General features: G+C 44.7%; 1 protein-coding gene across 3 annotated transcripts in view; it reads left to right on the forward strand.

The window, feature by feature from the left end:
- Pi4ka (phosphatidylinositol 4-kinase alpha) overlaps positions 1-17069 on the forward strand; it is a 137422-nt gene that overhangs the window by 55158 nt on the left and 65195 nt on the right. For all 3 annotated transcript variants that reach the window (XR_004769993.1, XM_027413201.2, XM_027413200.2), the window contains exons 10-19: positions 67-163; positions 1460-1651; positions 2198-2298; positions 3022-3151; positions 5132-5264; positions 6430-6525; positions 7055-7238; positions 8487-8590; positions 11239-11407; positions 14537-14587. Coding sequence is in view for 2 of the 3 variants with exons in the window: in XM_027413201.2 (XP_027269002.1) it covers positions 67-163; positions 1460-1651; positions 2198-2298; positions 3022-3151; positions 5132-5264; positions 6430-6525; positions 7055-7238; positions 8487-8590; positions 11239-11407; positions 14537-14587 (1257 nt within the window). In the remaining variant the exon portion in view is untranslated. The remainder of the gene's footprint in view (positions 1-66; positions 164-1459; positions 1652-2197; positions 2299-3021; positions 3152-5131; positions 5265-6429; positions 6526-7054; positions 7239-8486; positions 8591-11238; positions 11408-14536; positions 14588-17069) is intronic.

Genomic DNA, 17069 nt, shown 5'->3' on the forward strand with positions numbered 1-17069 from the left:
CTGTATGCAGGACCAAACGAGGTGCAGAGTCTCTGCACTGTGGCCATGTGCCTGTTTCCTCTGCAGGCCAATCCCAGTGCTGACCTCTACTATACAGCCTTCAGTGATCCCCTCTACTTGACCATGTTCAAGATGCTTCGAGACACTCTGTACTACATGAGAGGTAAGGATGCTGGTGGGTGTGAATGCAGGGCTGCTCCTGGAGCCTTACAGTCTGGTACTTGCTCTCTGTTGGTGCCAACTTAGAAATCACATATGAAAGCCAGATGTGGTTTCTGGTGTAGTCCTAGCTGCTCAGAAGGATGGGCTGAGCCCAAGAGTCTGAGACTTGTCTGGACACTATAACAAGATCCCTCTGTCTCCAAAAATAAAAGACCACATGTGAACAACATGATCACATGACTGAACTTTATAGGAAATTTTTAAAAATCTGTTCCTAATGCTAATACTGCCAATGATTGCTGAAGAGATGTTTTTTTCCTAATATATTTTTCTACACACATTGTATCATTGTCCTGTTTTACGTATCACATCTAGACATTTTAGAAAATAAAAGGTTTAGCCTTTACTCCCAATTTCTCATGTGTTTTTCCCATTCTGTTTCTTCATAACATTAAATGTTCCTTTTAAATGTTTTGATGACTACATAGATTTTTTTTAAAAGATTTATTTACTTACTATGTGTACAGTGTTTCTTATGCATGTATGCCTGTAGGCCAGAATAGGGCACCAGATCTCATTAGCTATTCCAAATCTAATTAGGAGGGCCCCTGAGAAACAGACTCTTCAGGTGCCTGAAAATGTTAGAACCACTGTGATAGCCCCAAGGACAGAAATTTGGGAAGTCTCTATAATCTTTCAACTGAACGGACCCTTTGATGATAGCATCCCTTTTTAGGTTTAGTTTTAGTTTTTGACTGCTTAAAAGACAGTTCTGTGTGCTTGGAGTGTAGCTCAGTGTAGAGCACTTCCCTACAGGTGGAAGAAGCATCTGGATCAATCCCCAGCACCACCAGAACAGAAGCAGAATAACCCAGAACAAAACAGAAGCCTGGTCTCACTTCCCAGAAGAACTTTTTTTTTTTTTCTTGAGACAGGGTTTCTCTGAGTAACAGTCCTGGTTGTCCTGGAACATGCTCTGTATATCAGGCTGGCCTCAAACTCAGAGATTTGCCTGCCTCTGCCTCCCAAATGCTGGGATTAAAGGCATGCACCACCACTGCCCAGCCCGAGGAGAACTCTTTTCCTCTGACCAATACTGTGTGCTTTTGGAGAATTACAACCTAGCCTGTTCATGCTTGACCCTGTAGTCATTCTTAGAACTACAGTAGCTACCTCAAACATCACCTTTGTTTTTGTTGAGAGGGAACAGCCTTAGCCATAAGCACCTGCTGCCTGTGGTGTGGTGTGGCTATCTCCATCTATCCCCTGCCCTCACACCAAACTTTCTTTCTCACAGACCTCCCCACCTCCTTTGTGAAAGAGATTCATGATTTTGTGTTGGAGCAGTTCAACATGAGCCAAGGGGAACTCCAGAAGATTCTACATGATGCAGACAGGGTCCACAGTGAGATGAGCCCCCTCAAACTGCGCTGCCAAGCAAATGCTGCCTGCGTGGACCTCATGGTGTGGGCTGTGAAGGATGAGCAGGGTGAGCCACAAGCTGCCTCCTTGCATCCTGTGAGCTCTTGGCCTGCCCAGCGATCCTCCTATGTATTTCCCAAAATGACTTCTTAGAATGCTTGGCCCAGTCATTTGCTGCCCTTTCCTGCAACATGAGGCAGTAGGCCTGAAAGCAAGGGGAAGCCCAAGGCCACCAAGCCCATGCATTCTCCCTGCTATTTTTTGATGGGATTTTAGACTTTGCTCTGGAGAGGTGGAGGTTCATAGAGGCTGGTTCAGTGGGTGGGGAAGTCAGGGAAACGTTCTTGCAGAGTAGAACTCTATGAGACAAGAGAGGTCTCACCCACAGCGAAGACAGTATAAGCTCACATCATGTGGGTGCCTGATGTTGCCTCTCAGTGTTGGGTTTACTATATATGTCCTGTGATTAAGCAGTAAGAACATACTTCCTGGTGTTGGGGATTTAGCTCAGTGGTAGGCCCTGGTTCTGTCCTTAGCTCTGAGGTGGGAAAAAACATATTTTCTGAAAGTTGCAAATGGTGATCATTTGTATCTCTTCTGATTTTAAATTAAGGTGCAGAAAACCTTTGCATTAAGCTGTCTGAAAAGCTGCAATCCAAGACATCCAGCAAGGTCATCATTGCCCATTTGCCCCTGCTAATCTGCTGCCTACAGGTCAGTCCCATAGATTCCCATTCACAGGTGACTTTATTGTTGCTCAGGCTATAGTTGATTCTCTAATGTCAAACAAGAGGCTACAAAGTTGTTCTTTAAAAAGTCCTATTATATGGGAGGCAGGCGGATCTCTGTGAGTGCGAGGCCAGCCTGGTCTCCAGAGCAAGTGCCAGGATAGGCTCCAAAGCTACACAAAGAAACCCTGTCTCAAAAAACAAAACAAAACAAAACAAAAGTCCTATTAGAGCCTACTGTGAACTGAGGGTAGGCGGCTTTGTATAGGGCCATGCATTTCTGCAAGAGCTGCTTGCCTTAAAGAGGACCTGTGGTCCTCCTTGATGTGAGACTCAAGGCAGCAGGTAAACTATAGACATAACCCACAGGGACTCACAGAGAGATGCCCAGTTCTGCTGGGCTAAGGCGCTCCTTGATATAGACCCCATTGACTCCACCACACACCTGCCATTGCTTAACAGCCTACTCTGTACCTTAATTTGTTTACTTAAAAGACACAAACAGTCTTAGCAATATGTATGTGCCTTGATTGGTAAAGAATCCGCACCATTTCCTTTGCTTAATGCATGAGCAGGTAGCCTCTGGGAGCTTTGACTTTGGAAGTTTGGGTCAGGCTTTTGTACATCAGAAGACTTAAGCATTGTAGGGCCTTGTGGATGGTCCTTTGCAGACAGCCTGATGGTTTAATGTTGTGTTGTGTTCACACAGGGTCTGGGCCGCCTGTGTGAAAGGTTTCCCGTAGTGGTGCACTCAGTGACACCATCTTTGAGAGACTTTCTGGTGATTCCATCCCCGGTGCTGGTGAAGCTCTATAAGTACCACAGTCAGTATCACACAGGTAATAGTTCTAGAAGTTGTTTGCTTTTCACTCTTTGCTCTTTGGGGGAACCACCACCCAGCTCCCAAATAAATGCACCTTACTTATGAATGCCCACCCTTAGCTTGGCTTATTTCTAGCCAGCTTTTCTTAAATTATCCCATCTACCTTTTGCCTCTGGGCTTTTACCTTTTTCTGTTTCTGTATATCTTTTCTTTCCTTTTTATTCCATGTCTGTCTGGGTGGCTGGCCCCTGGCATCCTCCTCTCCTCCTTTTCTCTTGCTCCTTGATTCTCTCTTCCCAGATTTCTCCTCCTATTTATTCTCTCCGTTTGCCAGCCCCACCTATCCTTTCTCTGCCTCTGGCCATTCAGCTCTTTATTAGACCATCAGGTGTTTTAGACAGGCAAAGTAACACAGCTTCACAGAGTTAAACAAATGCAACATAAAAGAATGCAACACATCTTTGCATCATTAAGCAAATTCCACAGCGTGAACAAATGTAGCATACCTTAAACTAATATTTTACCACAAGCTCTCATCTTCAGTATTTGGAGCTTCGGGGCCCTTGAGAGAGGAGCTGTGTATTTGAGTTCTGACTATATTTGTTTGGGCCATTTCTCTCTCCTACATCTTTCCTTCTGTCTTTGTTTACAGACCCCCATTCCCTAGGTTTCAGGCCTTTCTCTGCCTCCCACTGAAGGCCCCTTGTAATCTTGGTTTTGGTTTTTGTTTTGTTGTTTGGCATTTTCTCTTGAGGAAGTAAGTAGGAGGAGCCCTAAATGCTTCAGAGCTGAGCTAGAAGTCTCATGTACACTGTGTTATTTGGTCCCCACTGCCCATAAGAGGATGTAGGCTCAGCACAGGTCTTCTCATACAGTAGTAATTAGTGCAGATCGATTAATTAGCTAATTAATTAGTCCTAATTCTGTGGATGTGAGGCACTAATGTACATAGTTACAATGATATCTTTTCCCTGCAGATGAAGAAGCAGAAACCTAGCCATCAGAAAACTCCCCCGTTCCTTATAGTAAAGACATACAAACAGAAGGGGGGGGGAATCTTTGATTTACAATTGTGATGTTTTCTAGCTTGGGGAACTGTCTTTTGAATCAGTCATTGTAACTTTGTTAAGGAATAGTGTATATGTTTAAGTTTGTGCTTAGGATCTCCCAGGTTTCTATCATGTGGACCAACACACACACACACACACACACACACACACTTCTATCATGTGGACCAACACACACACACACACACACACACACACACACACACACACCCCTACTCTATACCTACACACACACACACACACACACACACACACACACACACCCTACTCTATACCTCCCAGGGCAGGACTGTGCCTCACTAAACATCAAAGCTGCATAGCTGCATCCATATAAATATTTGTCATTTCTTTATTTGTTGTTGTTGTTGTTTGAGAAAGGGTTTCTCTGTGTAGTCCTGGCTGTCATGGTACTCGCTCTGTAGACCAGGCTGACCTTGAATTTACAGAGATTTGCCTGCCTCTGTCTCTGGAGTTCTGGGATTAAAAGTATGTGCCACCATGCCTGGCTTTGTCATTTTTTACAAATGGTTCATTAAGAAATTGCCGAGCTTACTTTATAAATTTAACACTTTATAAGCCACCTGTCCTTTTTATTTAAACATGCTCCTTCACCCTTCCTGTCAGTCTCAGAGTCTTGATTCTAAAATGTTTGGTCTGGTCAGTTAGTCAGGTGTGGTGGTGCATGCCTTTAAGGAGGCAAGCATGGTCTACATAGTGAGCTCCAAGCAGGCCAGGGCGACCTGGTAAGATACTGTCTCAGAAAAAAAAAAAAAAAAAAAAAAAAAAAAAGCCAGTGGGTAAGATGTGGTTTGGTTGTTGAGTGCTTGTTTGCACGGGCTGAAGTTGACCATCTTGTAATCTTAGTTTGAGACAAAGAAGGGGATGAAAATGAAACTGAATCAGACACAAATTTGAATTTTTACTTTTAGTTGCTGGCAATGATATAAAAATCAGTGTCACCAATGAGCATTCCGAGTCAACTCTGAATGTCTTGCCGGGTAAGAAGAACCAACCATCCATGTACGAGCAGCTCCGGGACATCGCCATTGACAACATCTGCAGGTAGGGGCTTTAGCTGAAGGAAGCCTGAGGGGGGTGGGGGAATGGGGATGGGGGTTGAGGAGGCAAAAACTTGTTGCAAAAGGAATGAGGTTATCCTTTTCATTTAAAGCTTGTTTCTATTTGTTATATATTTATAAAAAGAGTTGTTTGTTTTTTAAATAAAGCTGCCTTCCTTTTCTTGGTCAGAAAAATATAAATGCTTATTAGAGAAAATTTGTAATAATCTACATTCTACCACATGGCTCATTACCTCTCCTCAGTGCAATATATCCCATTTCCGTTGTGTCTGGCTGGCAAATCCCCTGCCTCTCAGATTCTTCCTCCAAGTTCCTCTCTCTCCCCAAGTCCCGTCTGTCCCTTCCTGCCTAGCTTTTGGCCATTCAGCTCATTATTAAACCATTCAGAAGGTGCCTTAGCAGAGATACATCTTCACAGTGCCATCACATTTCCTGCAACAGTTTTTGCTGTTGTTTTCAATGAGATTAAGTGTTCTTTGCTGTGGAGACTTGCTGCATGCTCTTGCTCTCCCCGGCTGACAATCAGATGTCTTCTAATTTGTATGAGTTAGGAATTGTGCCTCCATTTGAATTCTAGTTCCCCATTCTCAGTATACCTGAAGAACCAAACAGATGAGGTGAGCAAGACACACCTGCGAGCAAGACGTAAAGAAACAAGACTTTACATTCTGGGGGGCTTTTAAAGGTTCCCATTTTCTCTACAGCAGAAGAATCTCTCCTTAATAAAAGACCTTGGTAGGGAGCAGGAGTGCAGCTTAGTGGGAGGACTCATGCTTTGCCTTTGTGAAGGACTGGAGTTAATGGAGAGGTGGTCAGATATCTGGAAACAGTTGCTATGAATGGTAAAGGAAGTGTAAAACTAGAATTAGCATGGGTACATTATTCTGAAGGAAGCTGTTCCTTCACAACAGGCAAAGTGATTTAAGTTATTGTTTCCAGAAGTTTCACTACCAAGTGAGCAGGTGAAGTCCACTATTCCTTAAATTCATCCAGTGGAATGGCTTTTCATTCAGATTTCTGGATTAGAAGCTTCAGAGCTGCTGTGTAAAATGTTGTTCACCTCAGCAAAGAGCAAACCAAGCGAAAAGCAAACAAAACCATTCCGTTGTCTTAACACCTGATCTCACTTGGACTTGTTTGTTGCACAGGTGCCTGAAGGCTGGCCTGACCGTGGACCCAGTGATAGTGGAGGCCTTCCTGGCTAGCCTCTCCAACCGGCTCTACATCTCCCAAGAGAGTGACAAGTATGTGTCTATTGTTTGGAAGCACAGCTGTGCTTTGCAGGCTCAGTCACAGTGCTTGCCACTGTGTGTGTGTGTGCCTCCTCCCTGCTCACAGTGTAGGCATGCATTGGGTCTGCTGAAGGGGCAAGGTCAATCCCACCCACAAATGTACATTCTGGACCACAGTGCTACAGTTGGAGCCTGGGTCTCTGTCTGTGAATGTCTGAGAGCCCACAGCAGTCCCTTCAGAAGAGTGCTTCTTCATGGGCATGGGGAAGTCCAAGGCTTCGCTCTAGTCTCTTGATTTTATTTCACACTGCATGTCTCAGAGCCTTTTTTACTTTTGGAGAATTTTCTGTTTGTTTGTTCATTTGTTTGTTCGTTTTCAGGGTTTCTCTGTGGAGCCCTGGTTGTCCTGGAACTCGCTCTGTAGACCAGGCTGGCCAGAAACTCAGAGATCCTCCTTCCAATTGCTGAGATTAAAGGCGAGTGCCACCACCACCTGGCTCCCAGAGCTTTTCTCAGACACCTCTCTTCTTGACTCTCATAGGGATGCTCACTTGATTCCTGACCATACCATCCGTGCCTTGGGACACATTGCAGTGGCTCTGAGGGACACCCCAAAGGTCATGGAGCCAATTCTGCAGATCCTGCAGCAGAAATTCTGCCAGCCTCCCTCACCCCTTGATGTGCTCATCATTGACCAGCTGGGCTGCCTGGTTATCACTGGAAATGTAAGGAAGAGCCCTGCAGTAAGGACAGAGCTGGAAACCTTTGATTATAAGAGTATAAAATCGCACTGTTACTGTACTTTGAAACTGAGCTAAATTCTCAGAATGGCTTCAACACTATATGGTGAGAATAATGTAATAAGTGGTTGCTTGGATCTCAGGAAAGACGTTTAAAGTCATTTCTTATCAACCTAGCTAGCATAAAATTGCATCTAAATAAAAGCTGCTTCTCTTTCACTTTTGATTTAGGTTTTCTTAGAGCTCTAGAAATGGATCCCCTTAGGCAAGCACCATGACAAATGCTTATAGTCCCAGGACTTGGGAAGTAGAGGATTAGGACTTCAAACCTAATTTTTGCTATATATAAGACCTTGTCTCAAGAAAAAAAAATGGGGTGGGGGGGACACTGGAGAGATGCCTCTGAGGTTAAGAGCACTCACTGCTCTTCCAAAGGTCCTGAGTTCGATTCCTAGGAACCACATGGTGGCTCACAACCATCTGTAATGAGATCTGGTGCTGTCTCTGACCTGCAGGAATACATGCTCCAGGCAGAACACTGTATACATAATAAAAACAAAAAACTAGAGGGTTGGAAAGATTGTTTGGTGGTTAATGCATGCTACTCTTTTAGAAGCCCTGAGTTCAGTCCTAAGCTCCTAGTCAGGTGACTCAGAACCTCCCAAGACTGCAGCTCCAGGAGGTCTGGTGCTCACTTCTGGCCTCTGAGGGTACCTTCAACATATACATATACTCCCATGCAGACACCCACATATATATATATATATAATTTAAAAATAGAATCTTAAAACAATAAAATATCTAGGCCAGGCATGGTGTATACACCTTTAATCACAGCACTTGGGAACCCAGAGGCAGGAGGATTTCTGTGAATCCAAAGCCACCTTGCTCTAAATTCTAGGTCAGCAAGGGCTTTGTAGTAAGACCCTGTGTATGAATCAGTCAACCAATAAAATAAACATGGCTGGCAAAGACAGCTTAGTGGGTAAAAAGACTTGCTGACAGCCTGTTGACTTGAGTTCAGTCCCTGGAACCTGAGGGATGGAAGGAGAAAACCAACTCCCACAAGTTTTCCTCTCATCACCATAGAAATGCTTTGGCACTTAAACAAACATTTGCATACAAAAGTATGCCCTGCATGGTCTTATTGTTATCAGATTCCAGAGCTTTCCCATGTCTACGAGTGACCTCAGGAATCATGGAATGGTGACAGTATCTCTTGTTCTCTTCCAGCAATACATTTATCAGGAAGTGTGGAATCTCTTCCAGCAAATCAGTGTGAAGGCCAGTTCAGTTGTGTATTCAGCCACCAAAGACTACAAAGACCATGGCTACAGGTATTCTGTACCTCATTGCTTTAGATCTTGACAGTGTTTAACTCTGTTTGAGGGATGTTTGGGGATTTGCCTGTGGGTGTTAGCCTTCTTACAGAAGTACTGTATGCTATAAATTAGTGTACATCTAAGATAATACATGAAAACCTGCACATGGCAACAGTTCATTGTTGAACTACACCTATGACCATCTGCTCTGCTACACAGGCCCATAATGCATCTGCCTCCCAAGTGTTGGGATTTAATGCATGTGCCACCACCACACACTTTAGCACCAAAGGGGGGGAAAAAAAGGCATGGGTGGGGGTAGGGAGGCAGTTGGAATTTGGAGGGCCAGAGGGGGTAGGTGTTTATATCTTTGAGCATTCTGTGTTTGTACAAAGTCTGGTCAGTTTTCCTCGGCAGACTGAGAAGTCTTCTTGACTTTACCTAGAATGCCTTGAGGAAGAGCCATGTCTCTTCATGTTTAAAGGATTGCACAAGAGTTTGTCAGATCAGAAGAGATAGAAGGCAGGAGGAAAAGTCAGACAAAGATGTGAGCTTGGTGGAGAGGCCCCTGTGATGGCATTACTCTTCCTGGTCATCAGGCAACTCTGCTTTTCCTCGAAGACCCTCTTCATGTCAGTTTAGTGGGCAGCAGTACAGCTTCCTAGCCCCAGTAATGCTCAACTTGCCTGTGCTTCAGTTTCTTCACTGGCCAAAGAGCACAGCTGCAGTTGTATGAGAGAGCAGAAATGTGCATGGGATTTGTTGGCCACCAGACCACCTGGAGTCCACCCTGCCTATCTCATTTGATCCCAGAAGTGAAGCAGGCGTGAGTCTGGTTAGTACTTCGGTGGGAGGATATATATGTGAAAATTCTTGACCTGTGTGAGCGCTTGGCATTGTTACACAGTTGTCTCCACCAACGGGGGTCTATCCTGTCCATATTCAGATTTCCTCACCAACATTCTCCAAACGATAAAATGTGCTCAAGCCTGGGAGGTGATACACACTGTAATACTACCACTTAGGAGGTTGAGGCAAGAGAACTGAGAGTCAGAGGCTCACCTGAGCCACATAGCAAGTTCCAAATTGCCTTGTGCTGCATAGTGAAATTCTATCTTTAAAAAACAAAAACACTTTTTGTGATACTTACATTATATTAAGTACTATCAGTAATTTTGAAATGATTTAGTATATGCAAGAATGTATGCATAGTTATATGCAAATACTATGCTAGTTTTTTTGTTGTTGTTGTTTTATTAAGATACATTCTTGCTGTGGTAGCTCAGACTGGCCTCAAACTTATGATGCTCCTGCCTCTACCATCTAAGCACTGAGGTTACAAGTGGATGCTCTTTGCTATTACACCCAGCTGCCACACCATTTAAGTGAAAGGATTGTTTATATCCTTGGGAGTTTTGCAGCCAGTTTTCCATGGGTAGTGAAGAACAGTTGTACCTCAGTGTTTTCTCACTGCCTCCACATGTGTCCAGTCTATAAACAGTCTGGGGACTCAATTTGGGTCCCAGCCAAACTGGCCTGCACCTTTTTCTGTCTATCTTGGTCTCTGCAGAGGAACTGACACCTCTTTCCCATGTCGTTCCCTTCATGTGAGCGGATCTTCTGGGCTCCTTGTCCCTGGCCCCTCCTGCTCTCCATCCTTACTCCCACTGGCCTCTTTCTGGCCCTTGTGCTGGTCGTCTCTTCTTCACTCTGTGCAGTCCCTGCTAAAATCATGCGGCAATCTCTTCAGTTTCTAGTCAAAATGGCCTCTTTTCCCATGCAGCCTCTTATTGCTGTCAAAATGATTTGTCAGTCTAAGGATGTAGCTCACTGTTACAGCACTTGCCTGGCATGCACAAGACCCTGGGTTCCAGCCCCTACACACCTCCAAAATCTGTCTTCTCACTAATAGGAATATTTGATAGCTTTTGTTTTCCCTTGACCTACCAGGCTTTACTAACAGGGAAAGGAGTGTCTTTTGTCATGACTAGCATTTACTAGGGACCAGACTGTGTTCAGTGCTTAGCTCCTCCTGCTTATGAAGAGGGAATTACTATACACACAGGAAGAAACCACAGCTCAAAAGCTTACATGCCCCAGTTAGTAACATACCATGGGAGTATCAGCTGCTGATTGCAGAGCTGCAGAGGCCTGGCCCATGGCATCTGGCTAAGGGGCAACATCAGTTTCACACCTGGGGTTTTGGTAGGGTGTCCACAATCCAGGGGCAGGTAGTCCTCGGACTCCTTTGTGTTCACTGTCTGCTAATAGTAACATCATCCCCAGGGCTGTGGGGAGCATTGGCAAGAAGCTGGTCATCAGGTGAAATGATGTTTAGGTTCTCAGAACTCAAGCAGAGAAGCCTAGAACTGAGTTATTCTACATTGGGATACTCAGTAGACTTTTAACATTCAGAGGAAAGTCAGGGTCCCTGGTATCCAGCTCCTTGGACCAGATCCTTGGCCAAGGTCCACAGTCATTTATCCAGTCATTCACTTTCAGGGTCTGTTTGTCATGAAGATGGCATGTTCAGAACCTTTTGGAAGTTCCTTGTGCATGGTGAGGTAGACTGGGCCCACTTAGAGCCAGTAGCTCTCCCTCCAGCACGTGGCCCAGCATAGCTGAGGGTTGGCCAGTGGTTTGACTATGTTCCTTTTCTTTAGGCACTGTTCCCTAGCTGTGATCAATGCCCTGGCCAACATTGCAGCCAACATTCAGGAAGAGCACCTTGTAGATGAGCTGTTGATGAACCTGCTGGAACTGTTTGTGCAGCTAGGCCTGGAGGGGAAAAGAGCCAGCGAGAGGGCCAGTGAGAAGGGCCCCGCCCTGAAGGTAGGAGGAAAGAGGTTGCTGGGTTTTGAGACACTGTCTTGGTTGAAATATGATGCTTTCTGTGTTAAATTATTTAATTTTTAAAATTATTCTGGTTTTGGTTGTGGGGCTCAAACCCAAGATTTCACATATTCTAAGTACGTGTTCCACCCTGAGTTACACCTTGCCACCTGTTAGTTGGTTTAAGAACATCTGGAGAAAACAAGAAAAAGTGGGTTCTCCCTGGGGATGCTAGTGGGTTAGGGAGGAGCGTGTTTCCTCACCAGACTGCATCTGAGGACAGCAGCAGCATGGGCTGCTTCTTCCTAGGCAGCTCTCTCCCTGTGTCACTCATCAGGAAGCAGGTGTTGAGGGTGTCCCGGACCTGAGCCTATGCTGAGGAGGAACTTACATGCTGCCTTTGGAACATAAGGCATGCTGTCTTTTATGTGCTCTCAGCCTGTCCTAGAAAGGCAGGTCCACATGGACACACAAAATGCTACCTTTTAAATGCTCAAGTTGATTGTTTGGGAGTGTTTAAGACAGTGGAGACCTCTTACCACATCACCTCCCATTAACAACAAGCCTTCCCCACATTTCCATTTCCACACTCTCACACTGTTCCCTCTTCTTTCCCTTTACTTCCCAGTTACTATTCATCCACTATGTGCCAGGTACTGTCACCGGTCAGGGTCAGTCCACTTACTATAAAGAACAAGGCCATCAATATTGCAGGCTTTGTAGGCTCAAGGTAGTTTCTGTTGCAACAGCTCCCTCCACTCTGCTGTGGTAGCCGACAGCAGCTGTAGGCAGGTGCAAGAGACAGGTAATGTTTGTATTTGGCCCGTGGGCTGCAGGGCTGTTGTTCCAGGTGAGGGGTCAAGTAAATAAGATAGCACCCTCTACTTGAGAAGCTTTGTGGGAGTATAGAACAGGGCAGTCCAGCAAGGAGTACTTTAGACTAGGCTGGTCAGGAATGCCTTGTGGGGTTAATACTGAGTGGGCATCTCCATGGAACTCTTCCTATGAAAGTGTTGGTCAAGGAGTAGCTGATACCCGTAGGGGCTGGAGAGATGGCACAGGGGACCTGACACCCTCACACAAACACACATGCAGGTAAAACACCAATGCATACAAAATAAAAATAAACAAAGACCTTGTCCATAATTCAACCTTGTTCTTCTGACCAATTTATCAAGATTCCCAGGATGGTGACTTTCTCGGTTCTCAGGAGAGACTAAGTATCAGGTTGATGGAGAGAAGGGCTGGTGACACAGGGAGGCATAAACACAGTGAGGAAGTGTGGTCATATCTCAGGAACCTTCTCTCCCACAGGAAGTGGGCCCAGTGCCTGCTGACCCACTGGGACCTGTGGCCATTCCTATTTGCTTCCTCTTGTCACACTTACAGAGTCTCAAGAATCCTGAAAATTAATGCTTATTCACAGGCCAGAAGAGCAACACCAGGATGCCATTTTCTCCTAAGTACAAACGTGGGAACGCTGTTCTCTGTAGAGTAGTTACTATTTGCTAAGTATTTGCTGAAATGGGACCTTCTTGGGTAAGGAGAGCCTGTAGAAGCGAGAGGAAGATGCTGGCTCATAACTACTCATAAATGCCAGATGTGATGGCACACACCTTTAATCCCAGTCCTCAGGAGGTAGAGTGGATCTCTCTTGAGTTCAAGACTAGCCTAGTCTTCATAGCAAGTTCCAGACCAGCCAGGGCTACACAGTGAGACCCTTTCTCAAAAAAAAAAGAAAAAAGAAAAAAAAGAAAGAAAGAAAGATAAAGATAAACTAAGACCTATAGAGAGGGTTCCACGTCATTGTGCAGGAGCCCTGAGGCTTTGGGTTCTCCAGTTCAGAGTCAAGAGGACCACTGTTCATCTGCTACAGCCCAGGAAAACCAGAATGGGATTCTGTCTGCTTCTCCCCAAGTGACCACATGGCCTTGCCAAACCACTCTGATCCTTGGTGAATCTCGCCAAAGTTAATGCAAGGAGAGCACTCAGAACAGTTCCTGGTCACCGTGGGTCCTCAGCACCCATATCTGTTGTCACTGTTATAAATACAGAGCATAGTTCAGTGTTCTAAGTGCGTTCTTCTAAAGGTTTGCCATCATCGTCTGCCAAGTCAGGGAAACCTGACTGGAGCAATGAGGGAATAAAGAAAGAAACTTGGATGCAGAAATGCTGAGATCCTGTGGGCTGTGCTTACTGTAATGGAGCACACCTACTCAAGAACACGGAACCTCTGTTCATTTATTGTGTATAGCACAAGGGGCAGGGCTTGGTAGGGGGCCATCTCAGGCTGCAGTCATTCAGGAGGAGGAAGCTGCTGTTGAAAGTCAACTGTTGTCACACTGTCATCATTTGCATTGGGACCAGAGGAGAGGCTTTGCCATCCCTAAGAGCCTTACCCCATCTGAATCAAGAATACACATTTGCTCAGGGCTTCCTCAGCTTCCCACAAGTGTTTGTTGTAGTTTACCCATGTTTTGGGGCCTATCTAGAGAACTTAACCATTTAATTATCAAATTTTCTGGGATTTCCTAACTTATAGAAAAGATACAGAAACTTATAAAGTAAGAAGCCATAATCCTCTACTTAGATGAAATCACTGATAATATTTTGGCATATTTTCTCTGCATGTATATATTATAGAACTATAATTGAATCAAAGGATACTCTTAAACTCCTGATTTGTTTTCAAACATTTCTGTCAGCACTCTCCCAAGGTGACTAAATTTTTTCAAAAAGTTGTTTCTTAATGACTATCTCATAATTATGTAGAATTGTCACCTCTTATGCAATCATAAATTAATGGTTTGTGTTTGGCATTTAAGTTGTCTCTGCCACCCCCATTGTAATTATTCTAGGGCTAAGCACGTAGTCTGATGGTGGAGCACTTGTGCAGCATGTGCAGGGCTCCAGGGTGAGTCCTCAGCACCACGGGCACAGCAGTTGAGTTATGCGGCCTGGGGACTAGGGTTTATAGTTTAAGTGCTTAGCATGTAAAAGGTGCTAGGACCAAGTATTGCACCAGATGGGTGGCTTTATGGTCCTGTCTCTTGTCTGTACAATACTGTTGGGTTTTTTGTTTGTTTGTAAAAGAAATTTTTTGTCAGTGATATATATATTTTTTTCTAGGCTTCCAGCAGTGCAGGGAACCTGGGAGTGCTCATTCCTGTGATTGCTGTGGTGAGTATTTACCTGTCAGATGACTTCAGGCCCAGCTACTCATGTTGAGCAAATTCCTTATTAAATGTTTTCTAAAATCTCAGTAATTCAACCAGCAGAATGGTGCACGCCTTTAATCCTTACACTCAAGGGGGGGCGGCGGCAAGGGACAGAGGCAAGTGGATCTCTGTGAGTTGTAGGCCAGCCTGGTCTACAGAGTGAGTTCCAGGACAACTCACAGAGATCCACATGCCCTGTCTCCTGAGTACAGGTGGGTAAGAGCACTGTTGCTCTTACAAAGGACCTGGGTTTGACTCCTACATGGACCTCACAACCATCTGCAACTCCAGTTCCAGAAGATCTGACACCCTCTTCTGACTTCCATGGCACTAGGCCCACACATGGTATAAAGATATATGTAGGCAAAACACCCATACACATTTACAACAAAAACAACCAGATTTTCAGGGTTGCAAAATCCTTTCTATAAAGGCATTTCCCCTATTGATTATTTTTTTTTAAAAAAAAGACAAGTTCTTCTACTTCTCCATTAATATCATCCAATATACAACTGTGTTTTGAAGCGTCTTAGTGGCTTGAAGGTTCAGCTCAATGATAGAGCTTAGCTAGTACATGCAAGGCTCTGGGTTAGACTGCTAGCAGCAGAAGTTGAGCTGTGTCTCCGTAAGTCCTCTCACAGTTAGCCTCTGTTTGGCCTAGAGCAACGGTGAGGAGCATGAAGCCCAGTAGGTACTTCCTCGGCATAGTCCACAGGGCCCATTGAAAAGCATGGCTAGATAGGAAAGACTGACAGCGTCATCCAGAGCTCTGAGCTCTTTGAATACTCTATGACTGATATCCCTGGGATCTTGCCCTCCTCCACCCTCAGCAAAAGCAGAGGAGGTGGGGTTAGTTGTCGTTGGTTTTGTTTTTCAAGGCAGGGTTTCTTTGTGAGTCCCTGGCTGTATTGAAACCAGGTTGGCCTCCAACTCAGAGATCCACCTGCCTCTGCTTCCCGAGTGCTGGGATTAAAGGTGTGTGCCACCACTGCCCAGGAACAATTTTTAAAAATTTATTTTTATTTTATATGCATTTGTATTTTGCCTGCAAGTATGCCTGTGAAAGTGCCAGATCCCCTGTAATTGGACCAGTTGTGAGCTTCCATGTGGTTGCTGGGAATTGAACCCAGAACCTCTGGAAAAACAGCCAGTGCTCTTAACTGCTGAGCATCTCTCCAGCCTAACAGTCAGTCTGAGCAAGGTAGAGAGGATCTCACTGCATACTTTGATTGTGTAACAGTTTGATTATGGTCTCAAACTCATGCAACTCCACCTGCCTGTCTCCCTGTCTCCTGAGTGGCATTAAAGGTGTGTGCTACCATACCTGGCCCAACTCAATCCTCAATTGTTCTCATTTGTCACCTTCCCCTAGTGAACTTTCAAGTATGTCTATTAATGCTCATTTAGAGTGTAAAAAGTTCATTCAAGAAATCTTCCAGGGACATTTTGCTCTTCGAGGGTAGCAATGACAAGTGAAGTTTCATGGGAGCACCCACGTTTCAGGGTCATAAAAGCCAAGGTTGAACTTGTAGTGTTTGCATTTGTGGGGTTCTGAGTGTCTGAGCCTCTCAGGCATTACTATAATGAAGGACTTCTCAGGACAAGCATTCTAGTCCCCCAGCCTTTGAAAGTTGTGTGACTAGAATAAGTATTATCTTTCTTGGTTGGTTGGTTGGTTGGTTTTTGTAATTTCAGACATGGTTTCTCTGTGTAGCCCTGGCTGTCCTGGAACTTACTTTGTAGACCAGGCTGTCCTCGAACTCACACCTCCTGCCTCTACCTCCTGAGTGCTGGAATTAAAGGTGTGCACCACCTCCCTGCTGAATGTTATCATTTTTAACTGGAATTAAGAAAAAGATTTTAATGCAGATTTAAGCATGGTATTGAAAGAGGAGACCCGGGAACACAGCCAGGCAGCCAGGCACATACTTAAAGGCAATTATACACACCCAAGGATAGGTGTGGGCTTCCCAGGTGTATTTTTAACAAAAGTTAATGGTTATTTTATGGGGGAGGAAACAAATATTTGATCTAATTGCTCAACAGAGAGCCAGAGGATCATGGGTTTTTGCATTTGCTTTTTAGTGACCTCTTGTACCTTCTGAGAGAAATTGATTTTGTTTGTGTGTGTGTGTGTGTGTGTGTGTATGTGTGTGTGTGTGTGTGTGTGTGTGATTTGTACTGTTGTTGTTGTTGTTTTTCAAAGAGAAAGAGATAGTCTTTTTTGGACTTTTAATGATTCAAAAGGGCTGTGGATTTGGAGCAAAAAGCTTGGCTCTTGCCTTAATGCATTGGTCAACACCCAGTGACCTCCTGAACTGGAGCGCTCGAGTTGCTTTGGAGCTCAGTCACGTGGTTGAGGGACTCCTTCCTGCTTAGTTAGGTGATCTTTATCTTCCCTAACTTTGCAGACTTATTTCTTCATTTCTTTCGCTGCTATAGTC

The sequence above is a fragment of the Cricetulus griseus genome, chromosome 4, assembly GCF_003668045.3.
Source record: "Cricetulus griseus strain 17A/GY chromosome 4, alternate assembly CriGri-PICRH-1.0, whole genome shotgun sequence".
NCBI classification, from domain to species: Eukaryota; Metazoa; Chordata; class Mammalia; order Rodentia; family Cricetidae; genus Cricetulus; species Cricetulus griseus.